General features: G+C 39.7%; 2 protein-coding genes across 3 annotated transcripts in view; one reads left to right on the top strand and one right to left on the bottom strand.

Annotated features, from left to right (window-relative positions):
- Ppp3r1 (protein phosphatase 3 regulatory subunit B, alpha) overlaps nt 1-3961 on the top strand; it is a 117621-nt gene extending 113660 nt beyond the window's left edge. For both annotated transcript variants that reach the window (XM_063229533.1, XM_063229534.1), the window contains one exon: nt 1328-3961. In XM_063229533.1, the coding sequence (XP_063085603.1) occupies nt 1328-1375 (48 nt within the window). In that variant the 3' untranslated portion in view covers nt 1376-3961. The remainder of the gene's footprint in view (nt 1-1327) is intronic.
- Nucleotides 3962-6679: 2718 nt separating this feature from the next.
- Pno1 (partner of NOB1 homolog) lies at nt 6680-16994 on the bottom strand. The gene is made up of 7 exons (XM_003469044.5): nt 16732-16994; nt 16351-16500; nt 14364-14447; nt 13917-13977; nt 13147-13264; nt 9547-9617; nt 6680-8595 (listed from the first exon to the last, which is right to left on the bottom strand). The coding sequence occupies exons 1-7, from the start codon at nt 16933-16935 to the stop codon at nt 8528-8530; spliced, it is 756 nt and encodes a 251-aa protein (XP_003469092.2). The 5' UTR covers nt 16936-16994; the 3' UTR covers nt 6680-8527.
- Nucleotides 16995-17125: the final 131 nt, after the last annotated feature.

The following is a 17125-nucleotide window of genomic DNA, read 5'->3' as shown; positions in this document are numbered from 1 at the left end:
TTAAGTAGTTATCACTTTAAGAAGTAGTAGAATGAGAGCAGGGTAGCAAACCACTTATTTTATAGTAAGTCTTATACAACTAATTGGCTCCTTATGCTGTTTTTAAAATAAAAAATTTTAAAAATACAGAATGTCAGTGTACACAAAAACATGAATTAATGTCATAAACAGTGTTAAATGAAATAATCTGGACTGAAAGATTTGTTTAGACAGCATACAGACAAAATTAACTCATGGCGTTAAAAGCCAGGATAGTAGCTTCTCTGTGTGCATGTGCACGCGTTGGAGTTGGGCAGGGGATGACCAGTGCCTGGAAGGGAGCTAGAGAAGACTTCTGGTAATGCTGGTTATTTGGTGGGTGTTTTGTGAAACTCATCAAGCTATGGACATTTATCATTCTTTCCCTCTATATAGGTTGTATGTAATACAACATTTCAGAACAACACAGATGCTGGCGGAGGGTTTAGCTTAGCAGCATAAGCACTTGCCCTGGCAAGCACAAGGTTGTGAGTTTGAACCCCGGTCACACCCCCCCCCCCCAAAAAAGCTTATCATACTTTTAGATTAACATGTCAGTATTCCTTGAGATGTATAAAATTTCATAGGAAAACAATGTATAGAAAATTATATTCATTTGGACCTTTTTAATACCTTACACTACAGATGGAAAAGGCCACATTTAGTTTTTGAGGAGTTTTTATGGTAACATCTGATTATCATATAAAATACTAGAGTATAGGAATCAGCGAACTATAGAGCAAGACAAATTCTGCACATGGCCTAAAGTTTTGTGAATTTTTTAGTGTTGCTTAAAAAGAAAAAAAAGAAAATGCAGAAGAAATTCTAAGTAGCATACAGAACTCAAAATACTTGCTGAACTTCCACAGAGCAAGTTTGTGGACGCTGGGATTAGAACACAAAAGTGTCATGCCTTTATCCTAGATAGAAGAAGCCATGATTTTTTTTTTTTTTTTTGCTACCAGGGATTGAACTCAGGACCTCATGCTTGCCAGGCGGATGTTTATGCCACTAGCTAAATCCCTGGCCCTGAAGCCATGAAATTTTTGCAGGAGAATCAGTAAAGATTTCTTTGTAAAAATCCAGCTTCTGATAATAGCTAAAGTAGTACATTTATTTTTTTGTTTTTTGTTCTTTGGTACCGGGGATTGATCTCATGACCTCATGCTTACCAGATAAGCACTTGAGCCACTGAACTAAGCCACTGGCCCTAACACAGTGTTTTTAAATTGCACTTTTGGTAAGATTGCTTAACTGTGAAAGTGACATTTCGCAACTGTTAAGCTTTATTTGTTCTTGTCTGTCACAGGTTGTAGGTGGCCTAGATATCCACAAAAAGATGGTGGTAGATGTGTGACTCTTTGGAGTACCACCCAACACTTTTGCTTTCTTCTCCATCTCTGAAGATCTGCTCAAGACGTCCAGCAATGCTCTCTGTGTATTTAAATGGAAGTATTTTTCTCTGTGAAGCCACATTTTCCAACATGAGCCTCATGAAGCCAACTAAGTGTTATTGAACTTTTCTTCTCTCAATAACTCAGTGTAGCACTTTAAAGTCTGAAGGACAGCAGCATGGAACGAGCATATCAATGTGGCGGAGAAAGGGAAGGGGTTGGCTTTTTAATTTATTTTTCTTCATCTTTTATAACAAGAAAGTATCTATATATACATATGTAAATATTTATATATAGATATATGTAGCTTTCTATGTATGTAGTAGGTTGGCTTTAATTTAATATACTTGATTCAGAAACAAAACGATAGAGTACAAAAGTGCCAAGCAGAACATAAAACATCCTTACTTTTATTTCACACAGTTTTATATGTAGATAGAAGAAGATTGTACAATTTGAGCCCGGTGTTAGGCCAGCTACTTACCTGTGCTTTCTCCTCTGAGAGATTGACAAAGCATTTGTTAATGTCCTCTTATTTACCTTAATTACATTTTTGTAACAAAGGAGTCTGTAACTTTATTTATACCTATGAATATATTTCCTGGGACTATGTCTCATTGCTGAGCAGCTTTTAGTCCATCTCTGGCTGAAGAGAACATATAGTTCTGTGCTGCTGCCAAGAGCTAGTTCTTGTATTCATATGTAACTGCACAATGCTATGGCTGCTTCTTTCTGTTACTTTGTAACTAGGAGGCATTGCATTTATTAAATGTCCCTGAGTAATTGTAACTTACCATTTGTGATTTTATACATAAAAGCCAGAGCTGTCTGAGGCAATCATGACTTCTCTTCGCATTACTTAATGAAGAAAACCTGAAGTCATCTTGTAACCGCTTAGGATAGCCATTTGTCATTAAACTGGCATTTGGCCCATACATTTTTCTTATGTGTTTCAAAAGATTTGCAGCTAATCTAAAAGACTGGTGATAGTTAATGTGCTAATCAAAACTGGTAATGTTTATATATCCAAATGCCCTCCTGTATTTGTATTTAAATGGAAGAAATACTGCTAGTCTATATGCCACAGAAGAGCAGAATTTCATCCAGATTTACACTTCTTAAATTTCTTTATCACAAGGCATAGAGGGCGCATGATTTTTTTGTTTGCCCATATGATTGTTAATAAATAATAAATTTGTGTGATTTAAAAGTAGTCTATCATGTTCCACCACTTGATGTTAACCCTTCCCTTTTCTGCGAAGGTACTATTGGCTGGAAGAAAAACATTTTGGTTTGCTTCAGTGACAGTAGTCTTTCCCTATACGGTTTTGCTATAAGACTGGTTTTGTAATCATGAATGGCTAAAGGCAGGTTGAATCCAGTGACCGGAACTTACATTGAGCATGCCTGCCTGCCACCGCTGCTCCTTCAGCTGAGTGCTGCACATCATGGGCTCTGTCTGTGAGAGGAAAATCCCGGTGCTTGGTGTCCTTGCATGACATGGAGTTTTGCATGTAGATCGATTTAAAATGTACCTCTTGTTTACATAATTTGCATAATTTTAAAAGATAATGTTGCCAAACTTTGGAAATGTTAATGTTCAAACTGAAAATCTCCACTACATGTAACTTTCTTCCTCTGGATCAGTACGTGGCTTACAATCCCGGCCCGTGGTTTGATCTGTTCCAGTGTCAACTGCCATGTGCTCTGCTTCAAGGGGGAACTAGTCTTTTGTGAATTTTTTTGTACATAATTGTTACAAATATTTTAGCAAATGCTTTCTATTTCTCTTGCTTGTGCATATCTTGGCTGGCGTTACAGAAAAATAGTGCAAACATTATTATTTCCTTACTGGGGAATGAGGGTTTTTCTTTTCTTTCCTTTTTTTTTTCCCCTTTTTTCTTTTTCCCCTTTTTTAGTTGGTGTGTAGGGGTGGGTAGGGAGGGATGGTTTATGTTGAATGTTTAGTTTTTCTTCTGCATGATACGTCATGTTGTGGGATCTTTAGAAAACTTCATACTGTATGAATAAGAAAATAAAATATTTGAAACTTGCTTGAATGCATTCCATGTTTGATGAACTTCCATAGCTATAAGACAGTTTCTCTTCATTGCTTGTATGCATTTTAAAAACTCAAAATGAAATCATAGCCAAAGCTGAAGTCAGTGAAGCCCCGCAGGACTCCTCCCATCCTTACCTCCCTGACCTCATCTCATCAGCCTTCCCTTTCCCTGCCCTTCTCCACCGTCAGGGGGCCCCTAAAGCTTTTGGTTTGTGCTCACCTTAGAACTGAGCATTACAGATTATTCAGTAGCTAGTGTCTTCACATCTTTGATCAGATATGTCTGGCTCAAAAAGAACTCTCCTGGCTACCTTACTTAAAAATACAAATACACATGATTGGGTCGTAACTTGCTCAGTTTTGTTTTGTTGTCCTTTTTCGATAGCATTTGTTTCTGACATTGTTTGACTGATAGCTCCAGTTTTTCATAATATCTAGCTTTTCATGTTGGTGCAATAAGCATTAAATAAATGAATTAAACCAGTGAGTTTTATAGTAAATCCCTTTCAGTTGTTGTCGCTATACATGAAAAGTGAAAATGGGTATACTTCACATTTTTAATTGAATGGGGTGTCTACTTCATATTCAGCACTAGTAGATGCTTAAGATACTAAGGTAAGTGATATCCCTGTCTTAGGGTAAGTTAAGGTATCTTGGGTATGTTTAGGACCTAGAACACCTATACTGTCAGGATTGCCCTAGTCACGACAACCTAGGCACTGGGTTTTGTGGTTTCTTAGAGTATCCTATGAGTAGGACAAGCCTAAAGCAAATAACACATTTCAGTTTAAGCCTTAGATTGCCTAGGAGGTGGATAAGCCTAAGCAAATTCAGTATATGCATTAAAGCCTTAGATCTATTTCTTGGAGAATTTCTTTTAGAGTATACAAGTGCTGGTGTAGTGGCATAAACCTATAATCTCAGCACTGAAGTAGGAAGGTTACAAATTTGAACTTTGGGCTGGTAGTTTACCAAGACCCTGACTCAGAAATCCAGCCAGGTGAGATGGCACATGTCTATAACTAATCACCAGCTGCTGAGGCAGGGTTTGCTGATGCAAGAGGATCGTCATGCGTTTGAGGCCAGCCAGGAACAGCTTAGCAAGACCCTGTCTCAAAAAATAAAGAGCAGAGGATGTAACTTAGTGCAAAGGCCTGGGTTTAATCTCAGTATGAAGAAAAGAAAAAACATTTTTCAGAGTAAAATGGCAAAACATAGGAGTGATACTTCGAAACCGTAAATGCTAAAGGATTGATGCTTAGAATGTACCTACAACTCAACAGTATCAAAAACCTGATTAAAAACCAAGGGACTTGGCTCAGTGGCATAAGCACCTTGCAAGTGCAAGGTCATGAGTTCAATCCCTGGTACCAAAAAACAAAACACATAATTAAAATATGGACAAAGGACTTGAATACTGCAAAAATACACAAACGGCAAATCAACAGCACTTAGGCAAATGCACAGATGAAGCCATGAGATGCCACTTTGCACTCTGGATGGGTTATCACTAAAAATTAAACCTTAAAAAATGCCAGGTGTTGGCTGGGAAATACAGAAATGAAAATTCTTCAGTGTTGCTAGTGAAAATGTAAAGTGGTGCAGCATTACCCTGGGGCATTAAGTCAAAATACTGAATCTCTATAATCCAGTATCAGTACACTTCTGGGTGCATATGTATCCAAATGAAGTAGACAAGGACTTGCTTGTATACCTATGCTCTCAGCACCAATAGCACAGTATTTTTAGAGTTCAGATCAATGGATAAAGAAGTATACATTTAGCCACATGAAACTGACATGCTGTTACTTGGATGACCGCGAAGATAAGTGGCATCAATGTCCTTCGATACCAGTGAAGTGAGACTGCTGACGTTATAAAATAGTAGCATGCAAGTTGCCAAGTACTGGGGGAATGGAGAAATACATGTTAAAATTATGGGTAGAAACCAGGTACAGTGGTAGATGCCTGTGATTGCTACACGGACGGTGAGCAGGAGGATCACAAATTTGACAGAGCAATTTAGAGAGACCCTGTCTCAAATTGAAGAAAGGGAAGGGGGCTCAGTGCTAAAAGGCACTGGGTTCAATCCCCGGTACTGCCAAAATGAAAATGGGTAAGATTTCAGTTAAGGAGGAAAGTTCTGGAGAGGGATGGTAGTGATGTTTCCACATGAACTTGAGTGTCACTGAGTGGTTAGTGGGACGTCACTCATACTGGGAGACAGAGGCAGGATCATGAGTTTGATGACAGCCTGGGCTACACAAGACCCTATCTCAGAAAAAGGTAGTAAGCTTTATGTGTAGTTTAGTACTACTTTTTAAAGATGAGTAGACAAGATAGTGAAGAATTGCAACTTTTATGTATAGTTTCTAGAACTTGCAAAGAAAATGGCACAAGATTTTTAATCATGTTCAAAAACTCATACTCTAAATTCACTGTATTAGCTAATGTGTGTGTGTGTGTGCGCATGCGCATGTCAAGAACCCCGTCTGGCTTGCAAGTGATCTTCCTGCCTGCCCCAGCCTTGTGAGTGCTGGGATTATAGCTGTGCACCACCACAGCTGGCAGCTCAACGTTTAAATTTACTGCTAGTTGAGCTTTTCCACTTCCTGTAAATACTAAATCTAACAACTAGATCAAATGGGTGAGTCAGGCCTCCCTAACCTGTTTTCTTTGACCAAATAATTGATGTATGCACAATGCAAGTATTACAAGTTGTAATAGTTATGTGTTGTTAGTGGATACTTTCAGTAATCTTAACATTAAACATGCTATCTTAACGTTAACATAACTTTTAAGACCAGGAAAATTAGGTGTTTCCCAATAAACATGAACTTTCTTCCCTACCCAGGCCAGGAAGCACGAGAGTTGGAAGCCAAATCTTTCTGGAATGACTTGGTTAGCCACTTAAACACTAAGAAAAAACTCTTGTCTTAGGCCCAGTCCCTCAGGAAATGGATGAATAACGCTGTCAGTGAAGTGTACTGTCAAAGTTGTGACAGGTGGAGTATTGGAAGATCCTAGCAGTCTTCGGTAGTTGTAGACAGTAACTGGGATAAGCAGGACTACTGCAGAAACAAAGATAACACACAAGGGCGGAGGTACTGTTTGGCCTTAGCATTGAAGGGACTTAACTTGGTACTAGAATGTCAGAACAGCTACTAGTGTTAATCTAACGTATTACCTCTTTGTCCATTCACTATCGTTTTTTAAAACTATTTTTATTTTAAAGAAAAAAATTTCAAAACACAATTAGGGGTAACAATGGTATATACATTGCACAGTATCTTCCATCAGTTACTCAAGAGTACAAGAGGTCTGCATTTAATCATCTGAACAATACCAACACAAACCTTTCTCCTCAATGAGCTCACAGAAATCAGTAGTGTAACTACCTTTTATGAATAGTCTCAGCTTTTCATACTAGTGTGAGGATACGATGTTTACATCTATCTCACTAATGAGTATGGTCTCAAGTTGCTTCCATTTACTAAGTCACCAGTTTATCTTTGTGGCTGCGTAGCACTCCACTGTATAAAAATACATCTTTTTTATCTATTTCTCAGCTGATGGGCATTTAGGTTGTTTACAAGATCTAGCTATTAAAATTGTGCTGCAATGAACGGGTGCACGTATGTTGCTATAGTATGATGTTTTTTATTCTTCTGGGAAGATACCCAGAAGGGTAATAGCTGGATTGAATGGGACCTCCAATCATAGTTTTTTGATAACTCCATACTTTTCCATAGTGGTTGCACCAGTCTGCATTCCCACCCACAGTGGAGAGTGCTCCTCTTTCCTCACAGCCCCTCCAGCATTTGTTATTGGTTGATTTAAGATAAAAGTCATTCTTTCTGGCGTGAGGTGTAAACATATGGTTTTAATTTGTTTAATTTGTTTTAATTTGCATCTCGAATGACCAGCATTCACTACTATTCTGAGAATTAGTTGAAGCTCTTCTAACATTTTGGTCTCCTTTTCAAACTCGCAGAAGATTAAAAATATTGACCTTTAATGATCATTTTGACTTTGGGGAAAACCAGAAGTCACACATTGCCAAGTTAGGTAAGTAAGGTAGATAAGAACATACTGTAATGCTTGCCCTAAACATTCTGAATCGTTTCAAATGAAGTAGCCACAAAAGCACAACTATAGGTTCATAAAAGACTTCCAGACTTGCTTTAGAGTCGCAAGAAAGAGTTCAAAGTGAGGGCAGTGCAGGGATTAATGGCAAGTCTTACTGTAATAAATAAATGTTTAAAAACAGTTCCCATGTCCATTATAACTTATTAATGATGTAGAACAAACAGAAACTTAAGACTTCAGTTCTAACATGAACTTTCTGCTAATACCATCAAAATTCTGGTCAAGGGGTTTTGACATAAGCAACAAGATGCAGTATCAAAATCACATTTCATTTGAAGTAGGCTCCTTCCATTTAAAACATGAGTAAAATTTTCAGATCACATTCAAATAGACTTTAGTTAACAGAATCTTGCTTTTGCAGGACACAGTAGTATCCTGAGAAGGAAAACACTTTAATCACTTAACCTTTACTACTTAGAAAAAGTATACTAATGTTGTAACATCTGACTACTCATTAAGTACTATATTTGAAAAATAAAACCTGCCCTCGCATCAGTTCTGTGATGCAAGGCTTTAATTTTACAAACTATAAAATAGGTAGAGGATTCGCACTTACTGGTTTAGATACTACAGCCAAAAAATCCTGACTCGATTCTAAAATATCACACAACATATTAAGGAAGGGTCATGAGTCACAGGCTTTGACATGATTCTTTTACTTATAATTTACAGACCAGAAATGTTTATAAATTTATAAATAAACCCAAAATTTATATAGAACTGTATATGCAATGTTTCCTCTAAATAAGAGGATTCTAAATTGCAAATCTGCTTCCTGTGACTTAAAAGGAAAAATATACATTATATTTTGATACTTTTTCTTCACTTGGTTTTGTGTGACCACCTGCAGAGTAGAGGGTCTTTTTCTTTACAGAGTCCAAACATAAAAGTCTCTGATTGGAAATCAGAACCGATCTGCTGCTCTGCTAGCTACAGCTCGAATATTGCCATAAACCTTCGATGGAGGATTTCCTATAAAGGAAAAAAAAGTTAGCAATACATACATATATATAAATAGCTTTCATACATAAACTACACTGACAAGGGTCCCCACTCTTAATAACTCCAGCATTTGGGAAGCTGAGGGAGGACTGCTAGCTCTAGCCCAAGCTGGGCAATTAGCAACTTAGTGAAACTGTCACAGAACCAAAAAGTGAGCTGAGGGTAGAGCTCTGTGAGCACTTGAATAACATGCGTGACACACTGGGTTCAATCCCCACTACTGCAAAAAAGAATGAGGACAGTTTCTTATTAAATTTTAAAATATATTACTGGGGACTGAACTTGGGAATACTAACCACTCCCAGCATGTTTGTTTGTTCATTCATTCACAGAGTTTTGCTGAGCTGCTCGGCTAGTCCTGAATTTCAGACCCTCTTGCCTCAGCCTGCCAAACAGCCGGTTGACAGGGTTATGCCACAGTACCTGGCTTATCACAGCTATATTATATGAAATCACTAACAGAACCTTATAGAAAATTATAGTTATACATTTTCTAAACTTTTTTGAAGAGCCAAAAGCACTATCAAAATTATGTAAAAAGAAGCCAGGCAGTTGGCCCTGGGCACCAAGGTTTTCTGAGCATGCAGCTTCGATGCTGTAACTTGGATTCAGTGGATCAGTTAAAATGATTGAAGCTGTTCAGCAGTTTCCTTTCAGCTCAACCTAAAATGTGATGTTCCTTGCTATTTCTGTGCACTTCCTCATGGGAAAGCAGCAGAGATTTCAGCAGTGTTATCTAATAAACCTTCTTTACCTAGCCAATAGAATCTCAATAAAATAACCTCTCCCTTCAAACTCACCAACTCCTGAGGGTTTTGAATTGTATCTTTAACACTACCCTGAAGTTGATTTATAAATGTCTGAATTTCTAAATTTCCCGTTCTTTCCAGACAAAACATCAAAGAAAGAAACTGCAGTTACCCAGGATGAGGTTGCAAATGGCAGTCCTTGCCATCTTGATGTTTTGGAAAGAGCCAAGGATGTGAACTTTCCTGAAAAAGATAAATTGAAGCAAGTTCCTAAGTTAGCTATGAAACCCGTTTCTTTACCTAACTCCTATAATCTAAAAACTCTGGAAAATCTCTAATAGACCTTAATAAAGGTGGGGTGATGCTGTAAAACTCTGTAAATATCCTAAATTCACTCCTGAAAGGCATGAATCTGATGCTACGCAAATTCTATTCCAATAAAAAATTATTAGAAAAGACAAAAAATTAAAAACAATCCAAGATTTTTAAGATTTTTGGTCGACAGGAGCTACTTACTATCCAGTGCGTGGTTTTATGTTAGAACTCTACACACATTTCCACTTTATGCTCACGGAAGTTTTATAAGGTAGGTGTTACTTCCATAGTACATGATCAAGAAATGTAGGGCTGGGGATGTGGCGTAATGGTCCAGCATTTTTGTAGCGTATGTAAGCATGCCGATCGGCAGCAATGTGAGAAAACAAAACCAAGAACCCTGTCCTCCATGCTGCCAGAGCTGGTCACAGAAACACAGTGATACTTATTTTCAGGTTTAACTGCAACACTTATGACTCAGATAATTCAGAATTTTGCCTCGAGTTCATTTTCTAACATGTTTCCACCACGCCTTCCACACGAGCAATGAATGACCTAAAGCCTCTCTATCTTCCGCTAACCCTTCACCTTTCTATAACTAAAACATACCTCTCAAATGGAGGCCGGTTTTCACATCTTCACACGGATTAAAAACACAAATCTCTATGTGCTCCTTCCACAAATGCCACTAAAATGACAGCTCTAAGACATAACACCAAAAGAAAGAGGATGACGACAGTCGAGAACTCCCCCGTGGTGGAAAGCAGATGACATAGAAATGATTTCCTGGATCCGAGTGAACTGACAGCTACCTCAGCAATGGGAGTATCCAGAAGCCGAGCTCCAGGACAGAGATGCCAAGAAGCAGGCTTTCCAATAGCAAAGAGGCAGTGGAGAAAGGAGAAGCCAGCCTGATGGCCAGACAGCAGGGTGCTTTTGGAACAGAAGGCTCCAGGGGAGATTTCAGAAACACTGGAGGCATCCAAATATACGAAGAGGAGGTAGAGCAGGTGTACAGCTCTTTTGTGAATTAGTACACTGAAAATTAAGAAAGCACGGGGCTGGGGATTTAGCTCAGCGGCATAAGTGCCTGCCTTGCAAGCAGGCAGTCGTGAGTTCGATCGCCGGTACCCATAAAAACAAAAAAGACAAAAAAAAAAAAAAAAAAAACAGAAAGCACACTAGCAAATAAGAATTAATTCTTCAAGTGGAAGTAAAGTGGCAAAGGAGACATACCACCTGGCTCATCTGTGAACACACCCAGCACTGAGTATTTCTGTTTTAAGGCAAAACTGAGCCCTGCTTTAATGAACACAAGGTGGCTCAGTCGGGAGGAATAAGCTGACGTGCTAAGAAAACGGAGCGTGTGGGCGTGGCCAGAAAATGTGGCGAAGAAAGCAGAGTATCTTTCATGGTGGAAAGTAATAAATCTAGAAAATAGACCGAGAAGCTGTATATAAAGGTATTTTGAAATACTGAGATAGTTTCTTTTTCCATACAAGAGTCTCCCAGTGCTGTGCAGCCCAGCCTTAAATTCACGACCCTCCTGCCCCAGGCTCCTGAGATGTGACTGCAGAGTACCGCACCACTGCACCCAGACAAAGGTAAGTCACTTACGAAGCTGTTTAATAAGAAAGCGGAAACTAGCTTTCCTCAGGAGGGTGAAATGGAGACATTCAAACCACATGTATGTCACACTTTGCTAAGACTATAATTATTTAAAATGCATTACAAAAATGTTAAAGAGATGAAACCAAAAATAAGTACTCTGGCTACCAAAAGAACCAAAGTAATGTCAGTAATTAGAAAGAAAGACAGGTCTCAAGGCACACAGGCACCATTATCTCTCATGTGGTACTGACTGTACTTTTAAATCTTGCTCACATTTTACTGTTACTAGTAACTCATCAAAACTACACTTACAGGTGCATAATACTCCATCGTACAGGTGTTTGTAATTAATATAAATTGTTAAATGAGTAGATTTCCAATTAGTGTGTTTATAGCAAAAATTAACTTCAAGTAGTTTATAATTCAACTTGTAAGAAAAATACAAAAGCTATTAAAATTCCACAGCAATTCATAAATGGTCTCCAAATGAAATAAGCCAAATGCCCATCAACTGTGAATACAATGCAATGGAATAACACTTGACAATAAAGTAGAACCACTGAAAACACAGCAGAAGGGGATGTGAAACAACACACTAATTACCAACGAAACTACATAGAGAAGTCTATATACTATGTTAATTCCACTTGTGTGAACTTCTTGAAAAAGCAAAAGCATAGTGAGAGAAAGCAGCGATGTCCTAAGGCCAGACGGGGAGGGGACTGACTGCAAAGACGGCTGGGAACGTTCAGGGTGCTGGGACAGAAGAAGCGTGCCGTGTCAGGGCTGCAGAACAAGGCTACACTCGCTAACTCACAGAACTACACACTTAAAATAGAGTTTTATTATATATTTGTTAGGCCGTAAGAAACTACTAAAACAAATTTAACGAAGACTTCCAGGGCTGCAGGGTGTGGTGGCTCATGCCTGTAATCCCAGCACTCGGGAGGCTGAGGTGGGAGGATTGTTGCAACTTTGAGATCAGCCTGGGCGACAAAGTGAGCCCAAGGCCAGCCTGAACTGCACAGCGAGACCCCGGGAGCGGGGGGGGGGGGGCCTTCCAGGGCTATATTCAGTATTTAAAACATAGTACACACATCCACATTTTTCAAATGTCTAGTAGAAGAAAACCTCCACAGTTCCTATTTGAAACTTTAGGCTCAGTCTATATAAGACCAAAAATACGAGCAAAAGTAAGAAGCTATTAAGTGAATTATTTTCTTCAGTTGTAAGCAGGCCGTTCCCATTAGGCACCTGCTTCCTCTGCCAACTTCACAGTATTATGCAAGCTCTGGGTCACGTATTAGTAAGATCAACCTGGCAGCTGAGCCACCTCGACCCCGCAGAGAGGTAATGCCAGCTGCACCTCTGCCACCCTGACTCTCACTTTAAGTCCATCCATATCATCTTACTTATGTTCATGTAAAACTGCTTGATAGCTTAACCAGTATGCAACACTCATCTTCCTTTTATGAGAGGCCTTGAGAACACAGATATTTACACATGCCTATGTTACCATATATCTACATGGACCTATACAAAACACACATAGTACTTTAAATAGGAAACCCTCATAAGTTATTTGGAGCACCTACTACTTGACCTCTCCTACGACTTAAAAGGTACCTCTATTGAAATCTTCATTTATAATTTCTTTTTAATAGCAACTCTAAACATTTCCTTCATTGCTAACAAAAACTACAATTACTGAAATTCTCTTAACTTAATCTCATTTCAAAATAGGTGACTGTTCATCCAGACACGTGTACTGACAAAGATTTAGTGGCAACATTACATATAACACATAACTGTTGTGAGAAGAATTTTCACAAGATCAAAAACTTACACATCAGCCAGAACTATTCGTGTTCGTGTCACATTCTCTATGGTGAATTTGGTTTTTCCTCCTTTGCCAGCAATTCTTCCTATTGCCCTTGACAGGTGGTCTCCCTTCAGAGGCTTAACTAAAAGAGAAAAGTGAGATGTCATCTGACAAGCTGCTCCAGTGTGCTGCCACTGCCACCTAGTTTTTTTTTAGGGGAGGGACCAAGAATCAAACACACAACCTCATGATTGCCAGGCAGGCGCTGTGCTGCTAAGCTATATACTCAGCCCCCATAAAATTTAATTATTAACTAAATGAGCATTTTTTTTTTAAAGGGCTAATAGCAGCTCAATTGATGCTGTTAGAAAATTGAGAATCAAAACACAACTGGCAAGCCGAGCATGGTGACACACGCCTGTAATTCCCAGCACTTGAGAGGCTGAGGCAGGAGAACTGTCGTGAATTCAGACCAGCCTGGACTACAAAGTGAGCTCAAGGCCACCCTGAATGAGAGTCTGCTCACAAAGACAAAGAAAACAAATAAAACCAAAAAAAGAACACAACTGGCAGACAGGCGTGGGTGGCACACTTCTGTAATCCTAGCATTTGGGAGGCTAAGGCAGGAGGATCGCTGCAAGTTTGAGATCAACCTGCGCTACAAAATGAGCCTAAGGCCAGCCTGAACTGTATAGCAAGACCCTGTCTCAAAAAGATAAAAACAAAACGAAACAAGCCCACCCCACAATCGGCAAGAGAGAACGATTTTTCATAGAAGACCATCACAAACTTACCATCTGTAATTTCAAAAGACTCTAGAAAGAGGTCATCCAACCTGATGAGGGCAAGTGCATCCTGGAATATAAAAATAAACACCATGAAGGGCCTTGCATCGTTAAGACACAGTACTTGAGAATGAGTGACATGCCAAGCAATTGGATAACAAACTCTAGGGCTAGAACATTCATATTTAAAAAACGACTTATCCATTGAACTGTCTACACTAAATATTTTTCTGGCTGGCTGTAGTGGCACAGGCACAGGCCTGTAATCCCAGCACTTTAGGAGGCCACGGCAGGAGGACTGCAAGATTAAGCTCAGCCCTTTCAACTTAGTGAGCCCCGATTTCAAAATTTTAAAAAAGGGCTGGGGATACAGCTCAGTGTGAAGGTGCAAACCTTAGTGTCCCCCCTCCCAATTTACTTTGAAGTCCCCACTATGGATGTCATGCACTCACTCACCTCCACCTGAAATCCAAGGATAAAGGCCTTTACAAAATCAGCTGCTTTTGTCAGAGCACTTGCATCCTTGGTTTCTTTACAAGTCTGAAAACAAAAACAAAACACAGATACAAACTTACAGAGAGCAATGAAAAAAAAAATACTCTAATACAAGGCTAACAATACTTTCCACATTATTTTAATTTGTCACCACTATCCTTTGGCCAGATAATCTGGATAAGTCAATTTTAGTGGGACAATCACTGGCTTTTATTTGCAAAACAAACTCTTTCCACCTATGGTAGGCGTTTCTACCCAGTCAAATGACAGAATACACTATGTGACTATCAGACTTTGGGGTTAACTGCAACGTTTCTCTGGCACAGTTCAAAACCCACTCTCTGCAGGACCTCCATCATGTCCATCCCTTCAAACATACCAGCTGGTCCTCTTCTCTTCTCCCTCTAAGAAATCTTTCTTGGGAGTTCTGACCTAGTCTTTTGACGTCAATCATCATTTATCTGCTGATGGTTCCCAAATTAACAAGTTGGGTTCCAGGTGCTGAAGGAGAAACCAAGTAGATTCGGCCCTCAATTTCGTCAATGACTACAGAAATAGCTGATATTTATGAAATGCCTTCCACTATAAATACAATAAATGCCGTACATGTCTCAACTGTCATCTTCAAGAGAACCTTGAATGCCAGGTGCTATAAATTTATATGTGAGGAAATTAAGTAATAAAAAGTGAAAAAGAGTAAGATGCAAACAAATCTGATTCTATTTCTACTCTCCCACCCATATTCACTATTTAGATGAGAACCACATATTTGACAAATTTAAAACCATACAGAATTGTGTAACAGGAAAGCACCTGGAACTTTCACATTTAAAATCAAATTCCAGTTCCAACCCTATTGTGTAATGATGGCAAGTCTCATGGATACGCTAAACCTTAAAATGTCTCATCTCTAAAATCAAGAGATCACATTGGAGGATCCTGAGTGGTTGCGCCTCACATCACCAGCCTGATGACTTTGGCCAAGATACCCCACTTCTTTGACCTATTTCTTCACATCTGTAAAAGGATCTACATCATAGAGTTCTCCTAAAATGGCAGAATACCACTACAAGTTTGTACACGGCAGCCTAACAAATATTAGCGGAATCCAAACCGGTAAGTTTGCAACAAATAAAGACAACCAAGCACAACAAAAGTTGGACACTGAAGAAATGACTTGAAAAGGACTTTTAGTGGAGAAGAACTTTAGCTAGATCTTAAAAGGTGATGGAATAAAGTAGGAACAGGAGTGGGGAGAAGAAGTCCTCGTCAAAGCAAAGCCATCAGTGTGAACATAAAAAATGGTGCGAGACGAACCTGTGTCTCAGTTTCCTATGTGAAAGGCAGACACAGTCAGTCACTTAATGTTTATCGTGCGGGAGATGTCAGGATGTCATAATAGAAGCACTGTGCTCTGCAAAAATTAATATGGCACTGTCACAGAAGATGGAGTGGAAAGAGGAAACTTAGATAATAATGCAAGGGAACTCTTACAAGGAAACAGTAAGCCTTGGCGTGAAATTCTAAAAGCCTGTATTAGAGTGGCAATGGGAACAAAGATAGGGTCTATCAGTCACATCCTTTAACATTTTAAACGTCATTTACTGTTTAGAGTACTGCCTCTCTGTACCATGATTTTAGTCCATTCATACCAGTACTGCCAACGCTATACTAATCTTCAAGAAGGAAAAATGCCCTTACATTTGTTACTCACATACTTTATTCATAGGTATTGCCAATACTCTGGCAGGATTTCAGAATCAATTTATGAATTCTGTTAACATTTGTGTTGAAAGTAGATTTTGAAGGCGTTTGGTTAAGTTGAATTTACTATGACGTTGAAGAAAACCATGAAACAGAGTAAATTCCGTTAAGGAAAATCTATTCGTGTATCTTGGTTCAAGGAGAAAAATCTAGTATGTTTGGAACTGGTTGACATTCTCCTTACCCTGATTTCCACATTTCTTGATTTCAAGTTAAAGCGTATCTGCAGTCCCAAATGTTCTACAATAGGAGTAAATATCTTCAACCAGTTCTCTTTTAACGGCGTGTATCTGTTAGCTGGAACTGGAATTTTCCGTGTTTCTTCCTTCCCATTCTGCAATTAAAGAAACAACACAGAAGTCCTGGACGGCTGTGAATGGAGTTGTATGACAGCCGAACCACAAAAAACTGCCCTTAGGTAAGTCAGTTAAAACTTCAGAAAAGTTACTTTTCTAAGACCCTCACGGTAGAAGAGCCCCTCCCAGCTTCGACATCATCCAGAGACCACAATCTTGACCCGCCTGTGGCCCCTGCTCCGATTCAGTGCCAGAGTTCCCGACAGTACCAAGAGTCCGTCCCCGGTGAGGGGCGGGAAGACGGGCCTCTTCGCCGGCTGGGACTCCTCCGTGTCCATGCGGCCCGCGTCCCCACTCTCCCCCGCTTCGGACAACTGCTCAGACTTTCGCTTCTTCGCCCGCCTGGCACCCTTTCGGATGACTTGGGTGAAGCCCTCCTCTGCCCCCGCATGCTGTGTCTCCATCTCGGCCATCTCCAAACCCAGGAAGTGCTTTTAACTAGCACGTGCGGCACTGTATCGCGCAGGCGCACTGAGCAGGCGCAAGCCTTCGCCAATCAACCCTAGGCCTCCGCCCCTCCTGAAGTCCCACACTAGGGGTCCTGAAGTAGGATTGGTCCGTATGTCTGCCCGGGCCCTTCCAACGTGTGCCTGATTTTTAGGG

Source organism: Cavia porcellus, unplaced genomic scaffold (assembly GCF_034190915.1).
Source record: "Cavia porcellus strain 051 isolate PalLab524CR breed Dunkin Hartley unplaced genomic scaffold, mCavPor4.1 scaffold_18, whole genome shotgun sequence".
Taxonomy (NCBI): Eukaryota; Metazoa; Chordata; class Mammalia; order Rodentia; family Caviidae; genus Cavia; species Cavia porcellus.
This window is presented reverse-complemented; position numbering and strand designations above follow the sequence as displayed.